Source organism: Amblyraja radiata, chromosome 11, assembly GCF_010909765.2.
Source record: "Amblyraja radiata isolate CabotCenter1 chromosome 11, sAmbRad1.1.pri, whole genome shotgun sequence".
NCBI classification, from domain to species: domain Eukaryota; kingdom Metazoa; phylum Chordata; class Chondrichthyes; order Rajiformes; family Rajidae; genus Amblyraja; species Amblyraja radiata.
The window spans coordinates 15,665,038-15,684,096 of record NC_045966.1 but is presented as its reverse complement, the minus strand read 5'-3'; the positions used below and the strand labels follow the sequence as shown (position 1 = coordinate 15,684,096).

At 46.8% G+C, this 19,059-nt stretch overlaps 1 protein-coding gene and 1 pseudogene across 1 annotated transcript; both read left to right on the top strand.

Moving 5' to 3' along the window:
• Positions 1-2,217: 2,217 nt before the first annotated feature.
• Positions 2,218-2,380, top strand: LOC116978829 (annotated as a pseudogene).
• A 10,179-nt stretch (positions 2,381-12,559) lies between these two features.
• LOC116978777 (protein Wnt-8-like) lies at positions 12,560-17,763 on the top strand. Its single transcript, XM_033030075.1, has 6 exons — positions 12,560-12,642; positions 12,742-12,775; positions 13,501-13,639; positions 13,739-13,864; positions 14,719-14,861; positions 16,701-17,763. Exons 1-6 carry the CDS (start codon positions 12,560-12,562, stop codon positions 17,262-17,264), a joined length of 1,089 nt encoding a protein of 362 aa, XP_032885966.1. The 3' UTR covers positions 17,265-17,763.
• The last annotated feature ends 1,296 nt before the right edge of the window (positions 17,764-19,059 follow it).

Genomic DNA, 19,059 nt, shown 5'->3' with positions numbered 1-19,059 from the left:
TAACATTTTGAAAAGATCAGTGCATATTAAAATTTCCATTTAGATTACTTTTCTCTGATTGCAGTAACATCAAACATTTATTCATCTACTTTTATGACTAATCTGTAAGCAATCTCGGAAGGGTCTCACCCAAAGATCCGCTCTAAGATCTTTGCTGGTTTCTGTAATACCTCGTTAACCTATCAACTCGACGACCTTCACCAACAACCTATTCCCACAGCGACCGCGACCAATCCTTCACTTTGCTGTATTAATCTCTCCAGTTCAGATAGAGACTTCAACCTGAAAAAAATAACTCTGTAGCTTTACCTGCTGAATGCTCCCAAAAGTTTCTGTTTTGAATGTAAATAAGTTATTATCTCAGTATTTAGTTCTATGATCTTTGGTCTCACCTGAAACTTCGTCTTCCACGTTCTACAAGCATGCTGTCTGACCTGCTGAGTTACTCCAGCACTTTGCGTCCTTCAATCACACACACTCCGGTTGGAAAGATCCGGTAGATGTGGTATTATATTTAAATTCGGCTGTTGATCCACGATGGAACTCACTGCCTTTTATTCACTCGCCGGTGTAAAGTTTCAAATCTGCCCCTTTGTCTCTTACGTCGGTGCAAGTTGAGGTCGAGCGAATTTCTTGGCTTTTAACAGGATTAGATCAGAAATTCACACATCTAAAGAAAAGTGCTGTTTGAGGCACACTCGGGGGCTCTCGGGATCTACGATTCACTTGAAGCGCCGAAAGTTTGGCGTCTCTAATTAGTTTCCAACAGCGAGTTCAGCGCCGGCTTGTAATTGACCTGAAAGTATCAGGGGAAATGCCGAGCCTCATTGAGAGGCGAGGAATTAATTAATCGGTATAAATTCAGCTCTTGGAAAATCTGTGTCTGAATATGGCAAAGATATAAATGTGAATGGGCTAGATTTAGCTTCGGGCTGAAGGAACCAAGGGATATGGAGAAACAGCAGGAACGGGGTACTGATTTTACATGATTAGCCATGATCATATTGAATGGCGGTGCCGACTCGAACGGCCGAATGGCCTATACTTGCACCTATTTTTCTATCTTTCTAAAAAGTTTTATTTAGGATTTAATTTTAACAGCTCTGACTTTCCCGCCGCTCCAGGCTCCACACCCAGATCTGCAATGGACCCCAACAAAGATCAGTCTGAAGAAGGGTCTCGACCCGAAACGTCACCCATTCCTTCTCTCTTGTGATGATGCCTGTCCCGCTGAGTTACTCCAGCATTTTGTATCCATCTTCGATTTAAACCAGCATCTGCAGTTCCTTCCTACACTACTTTAAATTAGTTGGCTACAATGAGAAAATTCCCGGAGAGACCAACCCTTCTGATTTTAAATGCAATGATTCATCACTCGATGCAAACCTTTTTTTTAACATTCTTAATGACCCCTTTGAATCAACTCAGAGGGCAGCAATGTAAAAAGTGTTACAGTTGGTAAACATTTTGTTCATATAATGCTTGAAGCAATATGTTTGATATAATTTCAAACAACGGGTACATTGTTTTAAAATCGGTTTAAATAAATGTACATGAAACATAGGAGCTGAATGATTCCATTTGGGCCACCAAGTCTGCTTCGCCATTCGATCATGGGCGATCCATTTATTCTTTCTCAACCCCATTCTCCTGCCTTCTCCCCGTAACCATCGATGCCCTTACTAATTAAGAACCTATCAATTTCCGCTTTAAAAATACTCAATGACTTGGCCTCCAGTCGTCTGTGGCAATGAATTCCACAGATTCACCACCCGCTGGCTAAATAAATCCCTCATCTCCATTCCAAAAGGCACGTACATCCTTTTATTCCGAGGCTGTGCCTTCTGCTCCTGGACTCTTCTACTTGTGGGTAGGAGATGTGGAGTAGTAACATCCTCTCCATATCCACTCTATCTAGGCCTTCGATTATTTGGGAGGTTTCAATGAGATTCCCTTCATCCTTCTAAATTCCAGCGAGTACAAGTCCAGAGCTATTAAAGGCTCCTCATACCTAACCCAATCATCCCCTGAAATCATCTGGTAAACCTCTTCCAGACCTTCTCCAATGCCAGTACCTCCTCAGATATGGGGCCCCAAGACTGCTCACGATATTCCAAATGTGACCTCACCAGCTCTTTATAAAGCGTCAGCTTTACATCCTTATTTTTATGTTCTAGTCCACTGGAAATGAATGCTAACATTGCATATGCCATATATGACGCTTCTCGGCCTTTTGGCTAAGATCAAGTGTAGTATCTGTTCTTATCAGTCAGTAAAAGAGTGCTAAAAGAGAGCGTCTGTTCTTGTTAGAACAGGGAAAGGGATCTGTTCTTGTTAGAACAGTCCTGGCGGTCCATTAAGGACAGGAGCTGCAGATTGCGATTTAAAAATCGTAGCAATGGCAGCTGCAATGGGAGCTAGAGGACAGGGTATCCGCAATACCCTCAGGATTAGTGTCAAGGATCTCAGTGAGGGGATGCCCTTCAGTCGAGATACCTTTGTAAAGAAGGTCTTGCTGGAGACCTGCAAGTTCGAGCCCAGGGATATCTACTGCCTCCAGGACTTCCCGGGTAACGGTTATTTCGACGTTACATTTGTGCTTCCGACAGGATGGCAAAAACTGTTAAAGGATTTCCAGGAGAAGGGGAATGAAGCTCCGCTGTCGTTGCTGAAGGTGCAGCCACTCTTCACCCTCCCAAACCAAAAAGAAAGGACGATCACGGTGCATATGTTCAACCCACATGTGCCCGTAGTGGATGTCCTCACCTTCCTTGCTCGCTACGTCGACGGAGCAGGGAACAGCGTGGACGTGAAGGATCTGCATGGGATTTGGACGAGCAAGCGGCAGGTCAAGGTAAAGCTGAGGGTGGACAAGGAAGGAACTCTCCTCCACCCTCCATCGGTGTTCGCAATTGGAGGAAACCGAGGATATTTAATTTACGTGGGGCAGCCCAGAGTTTGCAGAAAATGTAACAAGCCTGGACATGTGATGGCCCAATGCAATGCAGTGGTCTGCAAAAACTGCAAAACGGAGGGCCACGAGACAAAAGACTGTCAAGCCAGCAAGAACTGTAACCTGTGTGGGGAGGGAGGCCACCTTTACAGGGCCTGCCCAAAAAGAGCCTGTACATATGCACAGGCAACAAGAGGGGCGGCTCCCAGCACCCCCAGGGTAGGTGAGACACCCACTACCACTGCCAAGTCCCCAGCAGAAAGGGGAAACAGGGATGAGGACAGCCCAACCACCTCAACCACCTCGAGCCCCCAAGTGCCAGGAGAACTCCAGCACCAAGCCCAGGAGGGAGAGTCGATGGAGGAGGGGGGAGAGCAAATGTGGACTACAGTAAAATACAAAAAACACCAGAAGGGTCAGCACACGGAGCAGAGGCCAGAGGGGGATGGCAAGCCCAAAAAACCCCCCAAAAAACGGTCTCTCTCCCTGCCAGAAGGGAGCAACCTCTCCTCCTCGTCGGAGGATGAGGCGAACGGGAAACCCCACAAGAAGAAAACCGGGGCGGAAAGGAGAAGGTGCAGGCCGATTGTACACCTGCACCAGGAGACCGAGAGCAGTGGAGCGGTCGAGGGGCTCCAGCCCCAGGACATCGGGAGCAGTGCAGCGATCGAGGGGCTCCGGCCCCAGGACAACGGGAGCAGTGCAGCGGTCGAGGGGCTCCAGCCCCAGGACAACGGGAACAGTGCAGCGATCGAGGAGCTCCAGCCCCAGGGCATCGGGAGCAGTGCAGCGGTCGAGGGGCTCCAGCCCCAGGGCATCGGGAGCAGTGCAGTGGCCGTTGGGCCCCAGCTCCGGGCAACCGGGAGCATTGTAGCGGCCGATGGGCCCCAGCTCCGGGCAACCGGGAGCAGTGCAGCGGCCATTGGGCCTCAGCTCCGAGTTTCCGGGAGCAGTAAGCCTGTCACTGAGCCCCAGCCACGAGAGACGGGGGAAGCGGCGCACCCAGAAGGGGGTAAAACGAGCAGCCCCCCCCCCAACGACACCTCGGGTTACCACAGGGGAAACCCAACCCGTTGAGGAGGCCGGGTATCTGAGCCCAGGAAAGGTGAGGCAATTCACCGAAGCGGTGGGCATGAGGGAACAGGAAAATGGCCAGTGACTCTAAAGGACAATGGAGCTCAAACTGGCATCCTTAAACGTGCGCAGTGTGAAGAGCACTGCGCGATGTGTTAATGCCTTACAGTACCTGGCCAAGGTCAAGGCAGATGTGACTTTTCTACAGGAGTGCGGGTTGCCACACCTCCGCTGTTATCGGAGGTGGTCGCGATGGTGGCCCCACGGACTGTCGGTGTGGTCGGGGGGCAACGATTGTCGTGCTTCCGGCCTGGGGATCTTGCTGCGGGGAGGGAACTTCGCCATCACTGAGGTCAGGGAGGTGGTTGCGGGGCGTCTCCTCGTGGTGGATGTAATGTACCGTGGTTCTCCGCTCCGGCAGCTCCCAGTGCTGTTGGCCACGTCCCGGCAGCTCGTTCTGGCCGGTGACTTCAACTGCATCATTGATGCGGCTGGACGATCCGGCAGTGCCGACAACAGACTGGACAGCACGTCCAAGTTCCTGATGGAAACGGTAAAAGACGCAAGGCTGCACGACGCCTTCAGCGACCCTGCAGGCGGGTCCCAGCCGCGGTTCACCTGGTCGAGATCGGACGGTTTAGCCCGATCCCGGATAGACTTCGTCTTCACCACGAAGGCCGTCACGGTGAGACACACCGACCTCACGCCGGTGTTCTTCTCTGACCACTGCCTCCTTCAGGCTTCCTGTCACCTACAGGAGGACCGGAAGGCAGGCAGAGGGACGTGGAAGTTAAATGTGAAGCTGTTGACCCCAGAGAACGTTGAGGAGCTAAAGAGGGACTACGCACGTTGGAGAACGGTGAGGCCCCTCTTTGACTCCCCGACACTCTGGTGGGAAGCAACCAAGGAGAACATTAAGAGGTTCTTCATAGCCAAAGGGGTTCAGAGAGCAAGACAGAGTCAGAGGGAATTGTGCCAACTCCAGACAGAATTGCAACAACTGCTCCTTCTGCAGTCGAGGGGGGTGGATGTGAGGGAGGAACTTAGAGAGGTGAAGGACCGGCAAGCTCGGCTCTTTACCTCTGAATCCTCCAAGATCATCTTCCGATCCAGGGTCCGCCATGTGGAGCAGGATGAGACGTGCTCACGTTTCTTCTTCCATAAGGTTCACAGGGGGAGCTCTGTGATCAACAGCCTTAGGGAGGAGGACGGCTCGGTAGCATCCTCGCAGACAGACATGATGAGGGTCTGCAAATCCTTTTACTCGGAATTGTATGACCAAAAGGCCACAGACAGCACCGCCTCCCAGAACTTCCTGTCCTCTATCACGGAGGTCTTGGAGGACAGCAAGCAGGAGAGTCTGGACCAACCACTGACCCTAGAGGAGCTGACTGGCTCCATCCGCTCCTTTGACTCGAGTAAAACTCCCGGAAGCGATGGCTTACCGGCCGAGTTGTATTCGGCTCTGTGGGACTGGGTGGGCCCGGACCTGCTGGAAGTGTACAACGACATGCTTCTAGCCGGCAGCATGTCAGACTCCATGAGGAAGGGCAGCATCACCCTAATCTACAAGCAGAAGGGGGAGATGAAGGATATAAAGAATTGGAGACCCATAACATTGTTGAATGTAGACTACAAGATCCTGTCTAAGGCCATCGCCAACCGGGTCAAGTCTGCTCTGGGACGGGTGATCCACCCGGACCAAACCTGTGCTGTACCTGGCAGGAAAATCTCAGACAGCCTAGCGCTGCTGAGAGATACCATCGCCTACGTGCAGGACAGACGGGTGGATGCCTGCCTAGTCAGCTTGGACCAGGAGAAGGCCTTCGACAGGATATCGCACACGTACATGAGGGACGTGCTCTCCAAAATGGGTTTTGGGGAGGGAATCCGAAATTGGATCAAACTGCTCTACACCAACATCCGTAGTGCAGTCCAAATCAATGGGTGGGAATCAGACAGTTTCCCTGTAAGGTCTGGAGTCAGGCAGGGTTGCCCTCTCTCTCCTGTCTTGTTTGTCTGCTGTATTGAACCTTTTGCCGAGTCCATCAGGAAGGATGCGAGCATAAGAGGAGTGACATTGCCAGGCAGTGGGGGCATTCAGGTCAAGACCTCCCTGTACATGGACGATGTCACCGTCTTCTGCTCGGATCCAAGGTCGGTCCGCAGATTGATCAGCATCTGCGACCAGTTTGAGTCGGCCACGGGAGCCAGGGTGAACCGCAGGAAGAGCGAGGCCATGCTCTTTGGCAACTGGCCCGACCGATCTTCCATCCCCTTCACCATCAAGCCTGACTTCTTGAAGGTGCTGGGGATCTGGTTCGGGGGGGCTGAGTCGAGTAACAAGAATTGGCTGGAGCGGATAGCCAAGGTGGGGAGGAAGCTGGAGCTGTGGAGGCAACGCTCCCTCTCCATAACCGGGAATAATTTGGTCATCAGGTGTGAGGTGCTCTCGGGTCTGCTGTACTTGGCACAAGTGTGGCCTGTCCCTCCCTCCTACGCCACGGGGATCACCCGGGCCGTCTTCTAGTTCATCTGGGGGTCAAGGATGGACCGGGTGCGACGGGTCACAATGTACAAGTCGGCAGACAACGGGGGTAAAAGCGTGCCCAACGTCGCCCTCATCCTGATGGCCACCTTTGTGTGTGGCTGCATCAGGCGGAGTGTAGAGCCAAGGCACGTGGGCACTAAGTGCCACTACCTGCTGAGGTTCTACCTGTCCTCGGTGTTGCGAAGGACGGGCCTGGCGCAGATGCCACGCAATGTACCAGTCAGCTGGACATTGCCGCCCCATCTGACGTCTGTTGAAAGGTTCTTCCGGACCAACACCTTTGACCACAAGTCCATCGGGCAGTGGTCAGCACGGAATGTCCTGCAGGCACTGCAGGGAAAGGACTCGATGGATCCGGTGGCGTGGTTCCCAGAGCAGACTGCCCAGCTTGTCTGGCAAAATGCCTCATCGCCAGAACTGACCAACAAGCACCAAGACCTGGCTTGGCTGGTGGTGAGGGGAGCCCTCTCAGTTAGATCCTTCCTGCACCGTCGGAACCTCACTACCAGCGCACGCTGCCCCCGGGACGGTTGCTATGGAGAGGAGACGGTTGCCCACCTCTTTGCAGAGTGTGGATTTGCAAAACGAGTCTGGAGAGGTATGAAAGGGTCCCTGGAACGATTTATCCCGAACAGCTCCGTCACAGAGGACTCTGTGATTTACGGACTGTTCCCAGGGACACATTCAGAGACTGACATCGAGTGCTGCTGGAGGGTCATCAACTCGGTGAAAGACGCTCTTTGGTCTGCCCGAGCGTTGCTCACCACCCAGCAGAGCGAGATGTCAGTCAGGGAATGTTGCCGACTGGCCCACTGCAGGAGTACGTGCTAAGGGACTCGCTGAAGCTTGGTGCAGCCAACGCCAAGGCTCGGTGGGGGAGGACCACAGTCTAGGGTCCTTCCGCTGCTGGACATGGGGGGCACGGTATGGTGGAGACGCCCCTCAAATTAAATTAAGGGAAGGTATCCCACGCCAGGGGGCCACATGAGTGGCACGGGTGGGGGACATTTTTTGTGGAACTTGAAATGTCAGATGGAAATTTTCGCACTGTGTACACATTGTATATATTTATTACTTGGACAGGGGCCACAGAGTGGCACTGGTGGGGGACTGTTTGGTGAAATTTGACAAATGTAAAAAAATTGTACTGGAAAAATTTGTATAGTCTCCGAAAATGTCGGATGAATTTTGTTTGAATGGTTCAGAAATTGTATATATTTACCAATTGAATAAAGTATATTTTGAAATAAAAAAAATATGCCATATTTACTAACAACTCAACCTGCCGTCATATGCAGCATGTTATCCTCCAACATTTTCACCACCTCCAACAGGATCCCACTACTGGCCACATCTTCCCATCAACACCCCTTTCTGTGATAATGTGACCTCACATTTATCCACATTATATTGCATCTGCCATACATCTGCCCACTCACCCAACCTGTCCAAATCATTCTGCATTCTCATAGCATCCTCGTCACAGTTCACACTGCCACCCAGCTTTGTCTCATCTGCAAATTTGCTAATGTTACTTTTAATTCCTTCATCTAAATTATTAAATGTATATTATAAATAGCTGTGGTCCTCTTGGGGCCCCATATCTGCAAGTTAATTGGCCCTGTGTACATTGCCCCCTGCGTGTATGAAGTGGATGCGAAAGAGGGATAACATAGGATAACAAGGAAAACCCATCACTGCTACCTACTTAGAAGATTGAAGATGTTCAGTTTGTCAACAAATACTCTCTGGAACTTCCACAAGTGTACGGTAAAAAACATATTGACTGGTTGTATCAAGCCATGGATCGGCAACTCAACAGGACCAGGATTGAAGAAGATTGCAGAAAGTGGTGAACAATGCCCAGTCCATCACGGGTTCTGATCTACCCACCATCGAAGGGATCTACAGGAGTCGCTGCCTCAGAACGTCATCCAGCATCATCAGAGACCCACACCACCCTGGCCACGCTCACATTTCACTCCTGTCATCGGAAATAAAGTACAGGAGCCTGAAAACTAACGTCCAGGTTCAGAAACAGCTTCTTGCAACAACCATCAGGCTATTAAATGCAACAACCTCCAACTAAAAGCCAAAGTATAAACTGCCTTGATTGCACTAGGGACTTGGGGCTTCGATTTTGTCTTTGCACTATATTGTTTGCTTGTTATTATATATTGAACTTCTTTTTGTTGTTTACTATAATGTGGATTGTTGGGAGAGTCCAGAACCAGGGGCCACAGTTTAAGAATAAGGGATAAGCCATTTAGAACGGAGGCGGGGAAACACTTTCCCTCACAGAAAGTTGTGAATCTGTTGAATTCTCTGCCTAGTGGAGACCGGTTCTCTGGATACTTTCAAGAAAGAGCTAGAAAGGGCTCTTAATGGTAGCGGAGTCCGGGGATATGGGGAGAAGGCAGGAACGGGGTACTGATTGGGGATTATCAGCCATGATCACATTGAATGGCGGTGCTGGCTCGAAGGGCTGAATGGCCTACTCCTGCACCTATTGTCTATTGTCCCAGCACCGAGCTTTGCGGCACCCCACTAGTCACTGCCTGCCATTCTGAAAGGGACCCGTTAATCCCTGCTCTTTGTTTCCTGTCTGCCAACCAATTTTCTATCCATGTCAATACCCTACCCCCAATACCATGTGCTCTAATTTTGTCCACTAATCTCCTGTGTGGGACCTTATCAAAGGTTTTCTGAAAGTCCAGGTACACTACATCCACTTGCTCCCCCTTGTCCATTTTACTTGTTACGTCCTCAAAAAATTCCAGAAAATTAATCAAGTATGATTTCCCCTTCGTAAATCCATGCTGACTTGGACCGATCCTATTACAGCTATCCAAGTGCGCTGCTGCTACTACATCTTTAATAATTGACTCCAGCATCTTCCCCATCACAGATGTCAGGCTAACTAGTCTATAATACCCTGCTTTCTCTCCATCCTTTCTTAAAAAGTGGGATGACATTAGCTACCCTCCAATCTACAGGAACTCATCCAGAATTTATAGAACAATGGAAAATGATCACCAATGTGTCTAGAACCACCTTGAGTATCCTGGGCTGCAAACCATCAGGCCCTGGGGATTTATCAGCCTTCAGTCCCATCAGTCTACCCACCACCATTTCCTGACTAATGTGAATTTCCTTCAGTTCCTCCATCACCCTAGGTCCTCTGCCCCCTAGTACATCTGGGAGATTGGTTCTGTCTTCAATAAGGAAGACAGAATCAAAATACCTGTTCACCTCGTCTGCCATTACCTTGCTCCCCGTAATAAATTCACCTGTTTCAGTTTTCAAGGGACCCACATTTGGCTTAACTATTTTTTTCCTCTTCACATACCAAAATAAGCTTTTACTATCCTCCTTTATATTCATGGCTAGATTACCTTTGTACTTTTCTCCTCGTGTTGCCTTTTTAGTCACCCTCTGTTGATCTTTAAAAGTTACCCAATCCGCTGGCTTCCCGCTCATCTTTGCTACGTTATACGTCTTCTCTTTTATTGTTATACTGTCCTTGACTTTCCTTTTCAGCCATGGTCGCCTCTTACTCCCCTTAGAATCTTTCTCCCTCTTTGGAATGAAATTATCCTGCATCTTCTGGATTATTCCCAGAAATCCCTGCCATTGCTGTTCCACCGTCATCCCTGCTAGGGTCCCTTTCCAGTCAACTTTGGCCAGCTCCTCCATGCCTCCATAGTCCCCTTTGTTCAACTGCAATACTGACACTTCCGATATTACCTTCTCCCTCTCAAATTGCAGATTAAAACGTATCATATTATGGTCACTACCTCCTAATGGTTCATTTACCTCGAGTTCCCTTATCAAACCCGGTTCATTACATACTAAATCCAGAATTGCTATCCTATCTTGTTTAGCAGCCTCACCTGCGGCACCTTATCAAAGGCATTCAGAAAGTCCAAGTAAACAACATACGATGGCTCTCCTTTGTCTATCTTGCTTGTTAGTTCCTCAAAGTATTCAAACAGACGTGTCAGGCAAGATCAAAACCATGGTGACCGGCCTATTTTATCGTGTGCTTCCAAGTACCCCGAAACCTCCTCCTTAATAATGAATGTCAATACTGAAGAAGGGTCCGAACCCGAAACGCCGGCTATCAATATTATCACAAGCTGGCAGGCTATATGGTGCTGGAGCGTGAATTGATAAACGAACACCTGCAGTTCTTTGCTTCTATCTTTGGAAGGACTAGGATACCTATCTCATCAGTGTGACTGGATCCCGCCAGACCAGCCCGAGGCAGTATATCGCTGCTAACCTAATACCCATTTAAACATCACTCGTCTCTCCAGAAAATAACGTGCGGCCCAACTGGGGTCCAAGTTCCACAAACTCCATTTCATTCCTGATATTATAGGAACCCACATACCTGGTCTGCCACCCCGATAACTGACTAAATTTGCTGAAAATTCATCGCCCGCACTACTCGTTAATAGCAGCACTTGGACCGTGGTCCAATTATATCGAGTGTAGCGTTGTAATTGCTTTCACATGTGCCACAGTTGTACCGCAGCCAGCGTGAAGTCAAATTGTGTGAGACAACTTCTTGGAATAGTCTCGCGCCGTTTGGTAAATTTTAAGTCGCATTTGAACGAGTAAAAAAAATGTGCTGGAGATACTAATCAAATCAGGCAGCATCCGAGAAGCGAAGCAACATCAGCGTTTCGGCTCGATCTTTCATGGGAAATTGGCAACATATTGCCATAACCGTAAGGCATTAATGTAAACAAATACAACCGCGCATGACACGACGCTCAACGTCACGTTTCGTATAGTCTTTCAAATTCGTTAGAGCAGCTAATCCTAACCCGCTGAATTGCTCCAGTAGTTTGTGTTTATCTTCGGTGTAAACCAGCACCTGCAGTTCCTTCCTACACAAACCTCTTCATGTAAACGCCTAACGTTTCAATGCTCCAAAACTCGCAATCGGATCCATCATTGAGTGATACTATAGGGGCTAAGGGCCAATTTTCGCAAACTACTTTTTACAGCCCCTTAATTTAACAGCCACTTGTTGATTGAGATAAGTGTTGATCAGCACAATCTTTTAATTGTGCTCTGACACCATTAATATTCAGTTGAATAAACAAATTGATTTGTGTGAATTCTTCGTATCACGCTTTCATTTCGGTACAATAACTGAATACTTCCAAAAAAAGCCACAAACTATCATCCCAAATGGGCGCCTTTGAACTAATTTGAGCAGAAATTGCCTTTAAGTATTATAGCATTTGGAAACACCACGTATTTGGAATGTTACGTTTTTCCTTTCAAAGTGAGCGCCAGTGATGGAATAAATACGAAGCATGGAAATATACAAAATTCTCAGACGGGTGGTATGTCACATAATGTAAATTCCCAAATCCTTTTCGGCTGGAACAAAGTCTCTACGGTGCAATCGAAACTGAAACAAGTAATTCACAGCTCCACTCACCAGATATAAATTAAATCAACCGTCTACACGTTCGTTGGATGATTCCCAATTAACAATATATCTGTCAAAGGTAATTAGGAACCCAGAACCACAAACTGTCGTGGTTAAGTCATTACGATATTTAACAACAACAAAAAATACGGGCAAAGCTCCCTGCCGAATTTTTAAAGTTGAAATAAATGTCCCTCAAGGTGAGTTATTTAATTAAGGATTACACGGTATGCGGGAAAGGGCATAGATTAACTTAATTGTGGAAGTATTCAATAAATTACTATTGGTGATAAGTGTTAACAACAATCCTTTTGAAATTCATTATTCCACCTTTCTAGTCAACCATTGGTTGGAGTGTCTGTTTACACGTTGCTCGGGCCCGAACTAGTTAATTTACAACAAAAGTATATTTCCTGACCGCTGGGCACCCCGTATAAAGAGTGGAGCAACTCCCTCGCAGCTCAAACCCACGGCCAGTCTTTGAACCCAGAGGCAGAAATAAAAAGTGCTAAAATAACTCAAGAATGCCATGGACACCGTTATGATGAAATTCACCCAAATATTTCCTCGTTTTGTGTTTGTCTGCGTTATAATTACTCCAGCCGCGTCTTGGTAAGTTTATTTCACAGGATTTGGCTCAAAAGTGTGAGGGAAAAGTGTCATCTCTAAATTAAATGTAAAGTTACAATATTCCACCTTTTTTCTTCACAGGTCCGTAAACAACTTTTTGATGACTGGACCCAAGGTGAGTGATATTTATAATTCTTTAACCAATTTGGTAAATTTCTAAAAATCCGTTTTGAACATTCTGAACTGAACTTTAAATATTTTTAAATCTCGGAATAATTGTGGAAGTGATTATTTGCGTTTCCGTGCGTATTTGGTGTAGTCGATTCACAGGTGTTTCGCGTTTCCACTAACAACTGGAGTCAGATAATATTTTGGAATTACTAGCCTGTTTGTACAAAGGGGACAGAGACTTGGTAAATGTAATCGGTCGCACTTTCCCTTTGCTATCCATAATACTTTTAGTGGGATAAGATTAAAAAAAACTTTCATCAACCTTTTTGGGAGCTTCCAAAGGTAAAGATTTAAAAGGGAATGCAGTATCAATAGTAGTGATTATCTGGCAACAACCCCACCTGGCTCTATGCCCCACCTAAAACTTTTTCACCCAGAGAATTGTGAAATTGTGTAATTCCCTGCCACAGAGAGCAGTGGAGGTCAAATCACTGCATGGATTTAAAGCAGTTAGCTAGAGCTCTAGGGGCTAGTGGAATCAAGGGATATGGGGAGAAGGCAGGCACGGGTTATTGTTTGGGGACGATCAGCCATGAACACAATGAATGGCGGTGCTAGCTCGAAGGGCCGAATGGCCTCCTCCTGCACCTATCTTCTATGTTTCTATGGAAGGGTGCAAGTGCTACTCAATCACCTGCCTAACTGGCTGTGTCTAACTTCTGATTTCAGGCGTTCCTCACCTACTCCAGCAGCTTGGCTGCCGGAGCGGAATCTGGCATTGACGAATGTAAGCACCAGTTCGCTTGGGAACGCTGGAATTGTCCAGAGAGCGCACTGCAACTGTCGACCCACAATGGCCTCCGCAGCGGTAAGGACCTGACACCCACCGTGTTGTTTTCGGGAATTTTTATTTTGCAACTGATAATTTAAATTTCCAATTAACTCATCCCCTATCCATTTCCATTAGCCACGAGAGAAACTTCTTTTGTGCATGCGATAAGTTCTGCAGGGGTCATGTATACCTTGACGAGAAACTGCAGTCTTGGTGACTTCGACAACTGTGGATGCGATGAATCGAAAAGTGGCCAGGGTGGTAAGTTGCCTATTCTTGTTCGGGAAACTTTACATTATTCCCATCTATAGAGTCCAACTCTAGGGAAAATGCGTTTGCTCTCAATGCACTGTCGCTTAAAAGAAAATCCGTATTTGTATCGATTTGATTTAAATCTTTTTATTTGAATTTCACAGCAATTTGCATACATACAATGATAACAGACAGTGACAGTCAAGGCATAATTGTGCAACAGTATGTAAGCGACCCTCAAAGCCCTTACCCTTACCCACCTTCAACCTACCCGAATCAGGTCGGAACCAAACGGGGACAAACAACACTCACATACATACACATCCACACAAATATGGTAAGATAAACGAAACAAAAAGTACTTAAAAAAAAAATTTAAAAAAAGGGGGTCACTAATAACAGTAAATAAGTAAGTAATTAAATAAATGTGTGTGTGTGTGTGTGTGGGGGGTGGGGTGGGGTGGGGGGGGGGGGCGTTAAGGGGAGAGCAGCTGCAGTAGAGCAGAACAATGGTGGAGAGCACTCGGTCCTCTTCCGAGTCCGGGGTCAAGTTGAGAGAGTTAAAACGTTTTAAGAAAGGGTTCCATGTATCTAGGAATGTCTTGGTAGAGCCTTTGAGAGAGAACCTAAGTTTTTCAAGCTTTAAATTGTAAAGCACCTCCTTAATTCAGCGGGAGTGTGTCGGGGGACAGGTGAGCCTCCAGTTAAGCAAGATCAGTCTCCGGGCTAACAAGGTTGTAAAAGCTAGAACCCGTTTCACCGCAACAGAGAGATTGGTGTTGGGAGGGGTACCGAAAATGGCTGACAGTGGGTATTTGTATCGATTTAATCGCTGACGTGTCTGCATTTATTTTTTTGTGTAGGTGGTCGAGGCTGGGTTTGGGGAGGATGCAGTGATAATGTTGAATTTGGGGAAAGGATTTCTAAACAGTTTGTCGACGCTCTGGAGACGGGGCAGGATTCCAGAGCCGCTATGAACCTCCACAATAACGAGGCGGGAAGAAGTGTAAGTACACGGACTGAACATTTTTTTTTCTAACAATGCATTCCATAGTTCTAAAAGGCATTTTCCGCGCATCCTAACATGTTTAATTTTTCGACTCGCCGCTCCCGGAGTCTTGGATGTGGAGATTGGAAATTTAAGCAAACAATACACGGAGGCGTGCACTCATTTGCACTTCCCGAGGGCGAGGGAAATTGTCCGTCCGTCCTGCCTTAGTCTTGATCTCTTGGCGAGAGATTGATCGGTTATATGGATGTCAATAACAATCCAAACCCAGCGGGGTTTGGACCCTGGATAGAACAAATGTCCGTCTCGCTTCTGCCAGTGTACCTTGTGAGCGGTGAAAACAATGCTCTTTTATTTTGAGAAACTGGATAAATTCGGTTTCATTCTCATTTTCTGGGCCACGGTGTTGAGGGTTTTCGTTTTCTTAAATATAGCTACTTCCCCACAAGAAACCTGCACTCTCTGCCGAACACTGTCTTGTGCGGTCGTGACACCTGGATGGGTGTGATCTTGGTCGCTGTCACCCAGTGTGGACTGGCTTCGTATATGAGCGAATTCCAGCAATCATGCCTCTGTGACTTGCATTGCGGGCCCCCCCCCCCCCCCCCCCCCCCCCACCCCAACGGTGTATGAAAGGGAAAGGACATTTTTGACTTTTCCGCCCCCAACCCATGTTCCACAACACAATGATTTTTTAAGAAACTGTAAGAAATATCGGATATTTACATTCCGATATTTGAAAAAAGAAATGCTGGAGAAAGCAGATCTGACAGTATCTCTGAAAAATAAATAATCTACAGATGCTGCTACTCGAGCAAAACAAAGTTCTGAAGAACGACACAAAAAGCTGGAGTAACTCAGCGAGACAGGCGGCATCTGAGAGAAGGAATATGTGACGTTTCGGTTCGAGACCCTTCAGACCCGAAACGTCACCTATTCCCTTTCTCCAAAGATGCTGCCTGTCCCACTGAGTAGTTACTCCAGCTTTTTGTGCCTGTCTTTGGTTTAAACCAGCATCTGCAGTTCCTTACAAAGTTCTGAAGGAATGTACTGAGGAAATGGACAGATGATGTTTCGCGTCGGGACCCTTCAGACTGACGATGGGCCCCAATCCAACACATCTGTCCATTTCCTCAACATATGCTGCCTGACCCATGGGGTTTCTTAGCGCGTTGTGCTTTGTTGAAAGGTTTATTTCCCACGGTTGTGGTCTGACCAGCCGAATAGTTTCTGATTTTACTTAAAATCACTTAAACCCAGATTGAAGAACGGATCTATCCTTGGGTTTAGAATGAAGGTTTGTCGAAGAAGGGACGTGCAGGTAGCAATGAATACAGATTTATTGTATCCAATGAGATGTGTGGTGTATTGCATTCATCAATGCTCATTTTGAATGCAAATCGCTGTGAAACCTTGGATTGGGATCCAGATTACGGGGTGAAATAGATTCAACAAATCGTAATCAATATTCCAGGTAACATCAGGCGAACCAAGATTTGGATGTGGAGGCAAATTCGTTTGAGTTGGGCCACAGATTGTTGTAATTGATCTTATCTTGTCCACACAAGATTAGAAGTTGTTCAGCCAGAGCCGAACACACTGCTCGGCATCTACACACAATAGTGTCTGTCTTGCGCTTCTTGTGCATAGTGGTGGTGGGAACAGGACCGCGGCGTGAACGCTCTTTCCTTGACCCCATTGTAATTGATGGCATGCTGTGTTTTGGGCAAGAGATGAGCATGATATCGCCAGTTTCCACCTAATGTGAGCACTGATTACACAAACACAACAGGGGTATGAATTACGAGAGGTTTAATTTCGATGTTGATTCCATAGGCTGTGAAAGACACCATGAAGCGAACTTGCAAGTGTCATGGGGTGTCGGGAAGCTGCAGTATCCAGACATGTTGGCTCCAGTTGGCTGGTTTTCGAGATATCGGCAACTTCTTGAAGGTGAAACACGAACAAGCCGTTAAGATTGATTTAGAAAAGCGCCGGATGAAAGGAGGGAACAGCGCGGATAACCGCGCAGCGATCGCGGGGGTGTTCAGCGCCGTCCCTCACACTGAACTCGTCTACTTGGAGGACTCTCCAGATTATTGCGTCCGTAACGCCTCGCTGGGGCTGCAGGGGACGGAAGGAAGAGAATGCCTCCAAAGTAGCAAGAACCTCTCCCAGTGGGAGAGGAGGAGTTGCAGACGGCTGTGCGGAGAGTGCGCTCTCAGGCCGGAGGAGAGGAAAACGGAGATTGTTACCAGTTGCAACTGCAAATTCCACTGGTGTTGCACCGTCAGATGCGAGCAATGCAGGCAAATCGTGACCAAATACTATTGCTCCCAGCGGGAGAAAAATAGATCGTTCAACAATAACAGGCGTAAAAACCGGGCTCGGAGTTGGTGAACGAGGCACAGATTGCCGCCGATTTAAAAGACTTTATGATTTTGCAATTGGCAATCTCAATTTTATGAACTGATCAACCGTGATGAACATCATTGAACGGACATTTTTCGTCTTAATTTTTTATAATCTGTTTGAATATTCTTGTGAAATGTTTTAGGCACAAGATTTTACATATGTTTTACAATATAAAGTGAAAAACTTTCAAGGCTGGGGTTTAATTACATGCGGCTAATCATTGGGAATATTTTTTAATCTGCATGATTATTTAATTACATTGTGAATTCAGCAGTTTCTATTGATGTAATGTAGGGTTTCAAACTATTTTGTTTCTGCACGTTTTTATGCACTTTTTGTAAATGATTTCGCACTTGGTTCAAAAATGATCGCACTGTAACCGAAACTGCACGTAGACATTTAGATAACCTAAATTATCTACAGAAAAGGGGTTTGTTTTCACTTGAATTCAATTGATTTAGTCTGAGCACATTACAGCCAATGAAACTACCTTGTTTAAAAATGTTCAATTTTGCAGTGTGCATGCTCTCGGCATTTGATAAGATTGAATCACTCAATGTATTATCCAATAAATGTATTTTAATCAATTTACTTGGATCTGTGGCATTTTAATCTGCTTGTTGAACTTTGCAAATTTTCCTCAGCACTTCCCCAACAGATGATGAATTCTATTAATTTCCCGCAATTTACCTCGACGTTTTATCATGGAGCCTTGTAACAAGACACAATATTGGCAGAATTGTCCAAAAGCTGGGTCAAAGATAGGGTTTGAGGCACATCCCGACATGGGGTGAACGAGGAGGTTTGGAAAATGAATTCTGGAGTCCCATAGAATGGAATGACCTTAAAATCCAAATAAGATTCTTGAGTGTTGCTTAATCTGGAGATAGAAACATAGAAAATAGGTGCAGGAGTAGGCCATTCAGCCCTTCGAGCCTGCACTGCCATTCAATATGATCATGGCTGATCATCCAACTCAGTATCCTGTACCCGCCTTCTCTCCATACCCCCTGATCCCTTTAGCCACAAGGGCCACATCTAACTCCCTCTTAAATATAGCCAATGAACTGGCCTCAACTACATTCTGTGGCAGAGAATTCCAGAGATTCACGCTGTTCAAGTGAGAGAGTGACGAGTGAAAGTGATGTTGTCGGATAAAGGACATAGTTGCACAAGGCAGTGATGAGGCTGATCTTAGAGCATTCACTTTTGGTCATCCTGCTGCAGGAAAGGTGCCATTCTGACGTAAATCTTTCTTAAACTCTTTCCAAGGATGTTTCCAGGTCTTGAGGGATTGAGTTATGGAAAGTGGTTGGGTGTGTTAATACTTCATTAATTGGAGCTTGAACTGAGGGGTTATTGCTAGTCTTTAAAATCACGAAGGCTGTAGATGGGGTGAATACAGAGTCTCCCCTCTCCCTACCCCCGAGGGAATTGAGAATTGGAAGGCTTGGGTTTAAGGTGAAGGGGGGGGGAAATGTAATAGGAACCCTAGGAACAAATTTTTCATGCAGAAAAAGGTGTGTATGGAAGCTTGGCCTGAAGAAGCAGTTGAGACGGGTACTATAATATTTCAGACATTTGGAAAGATCCATGGATAGATGGATGGCAACATGGATGAGTTGGGCCAAACAGCCTGTTTCTGTGCTGTGACTCTAGCAGTTATGAGTGTCCTGGTTTGTTCTGGGTACCTGTACATCCCTGAAATTATTCTTCTGCATAACCCATGTTGTATCAGTTTAAATATGATTTGGAATACATATAATACAAGGACTATGCA

What these genes read in the sequence shown, in the direction of transcription:
- LOC116978777 (XM_033030075.1), top strand. Translation starts at nt 12,560, where the DNA reads ATGGACACCGTTATGATGAAATTCACCCAAATATTTCCTCGTTTTGTG. An exon ending in TTTTGATGACTGGACCCAAG is followed by an intron (nt 12,776 to 13,500) that starts GTGAGTGATATT and finishes TTCTGATTTCAG; the next exon opens with GCGTTCCTCACCTACTCCAG. An exon ending in CCACAATGGCCTCCGCAGCG is followed by an intron (nt 13,640 to 13,738) that starts GTAAGGACCTGA and finishes CATTTCCATTAG; the next exon opens with CCACGAGAGAAACTTCTTTT.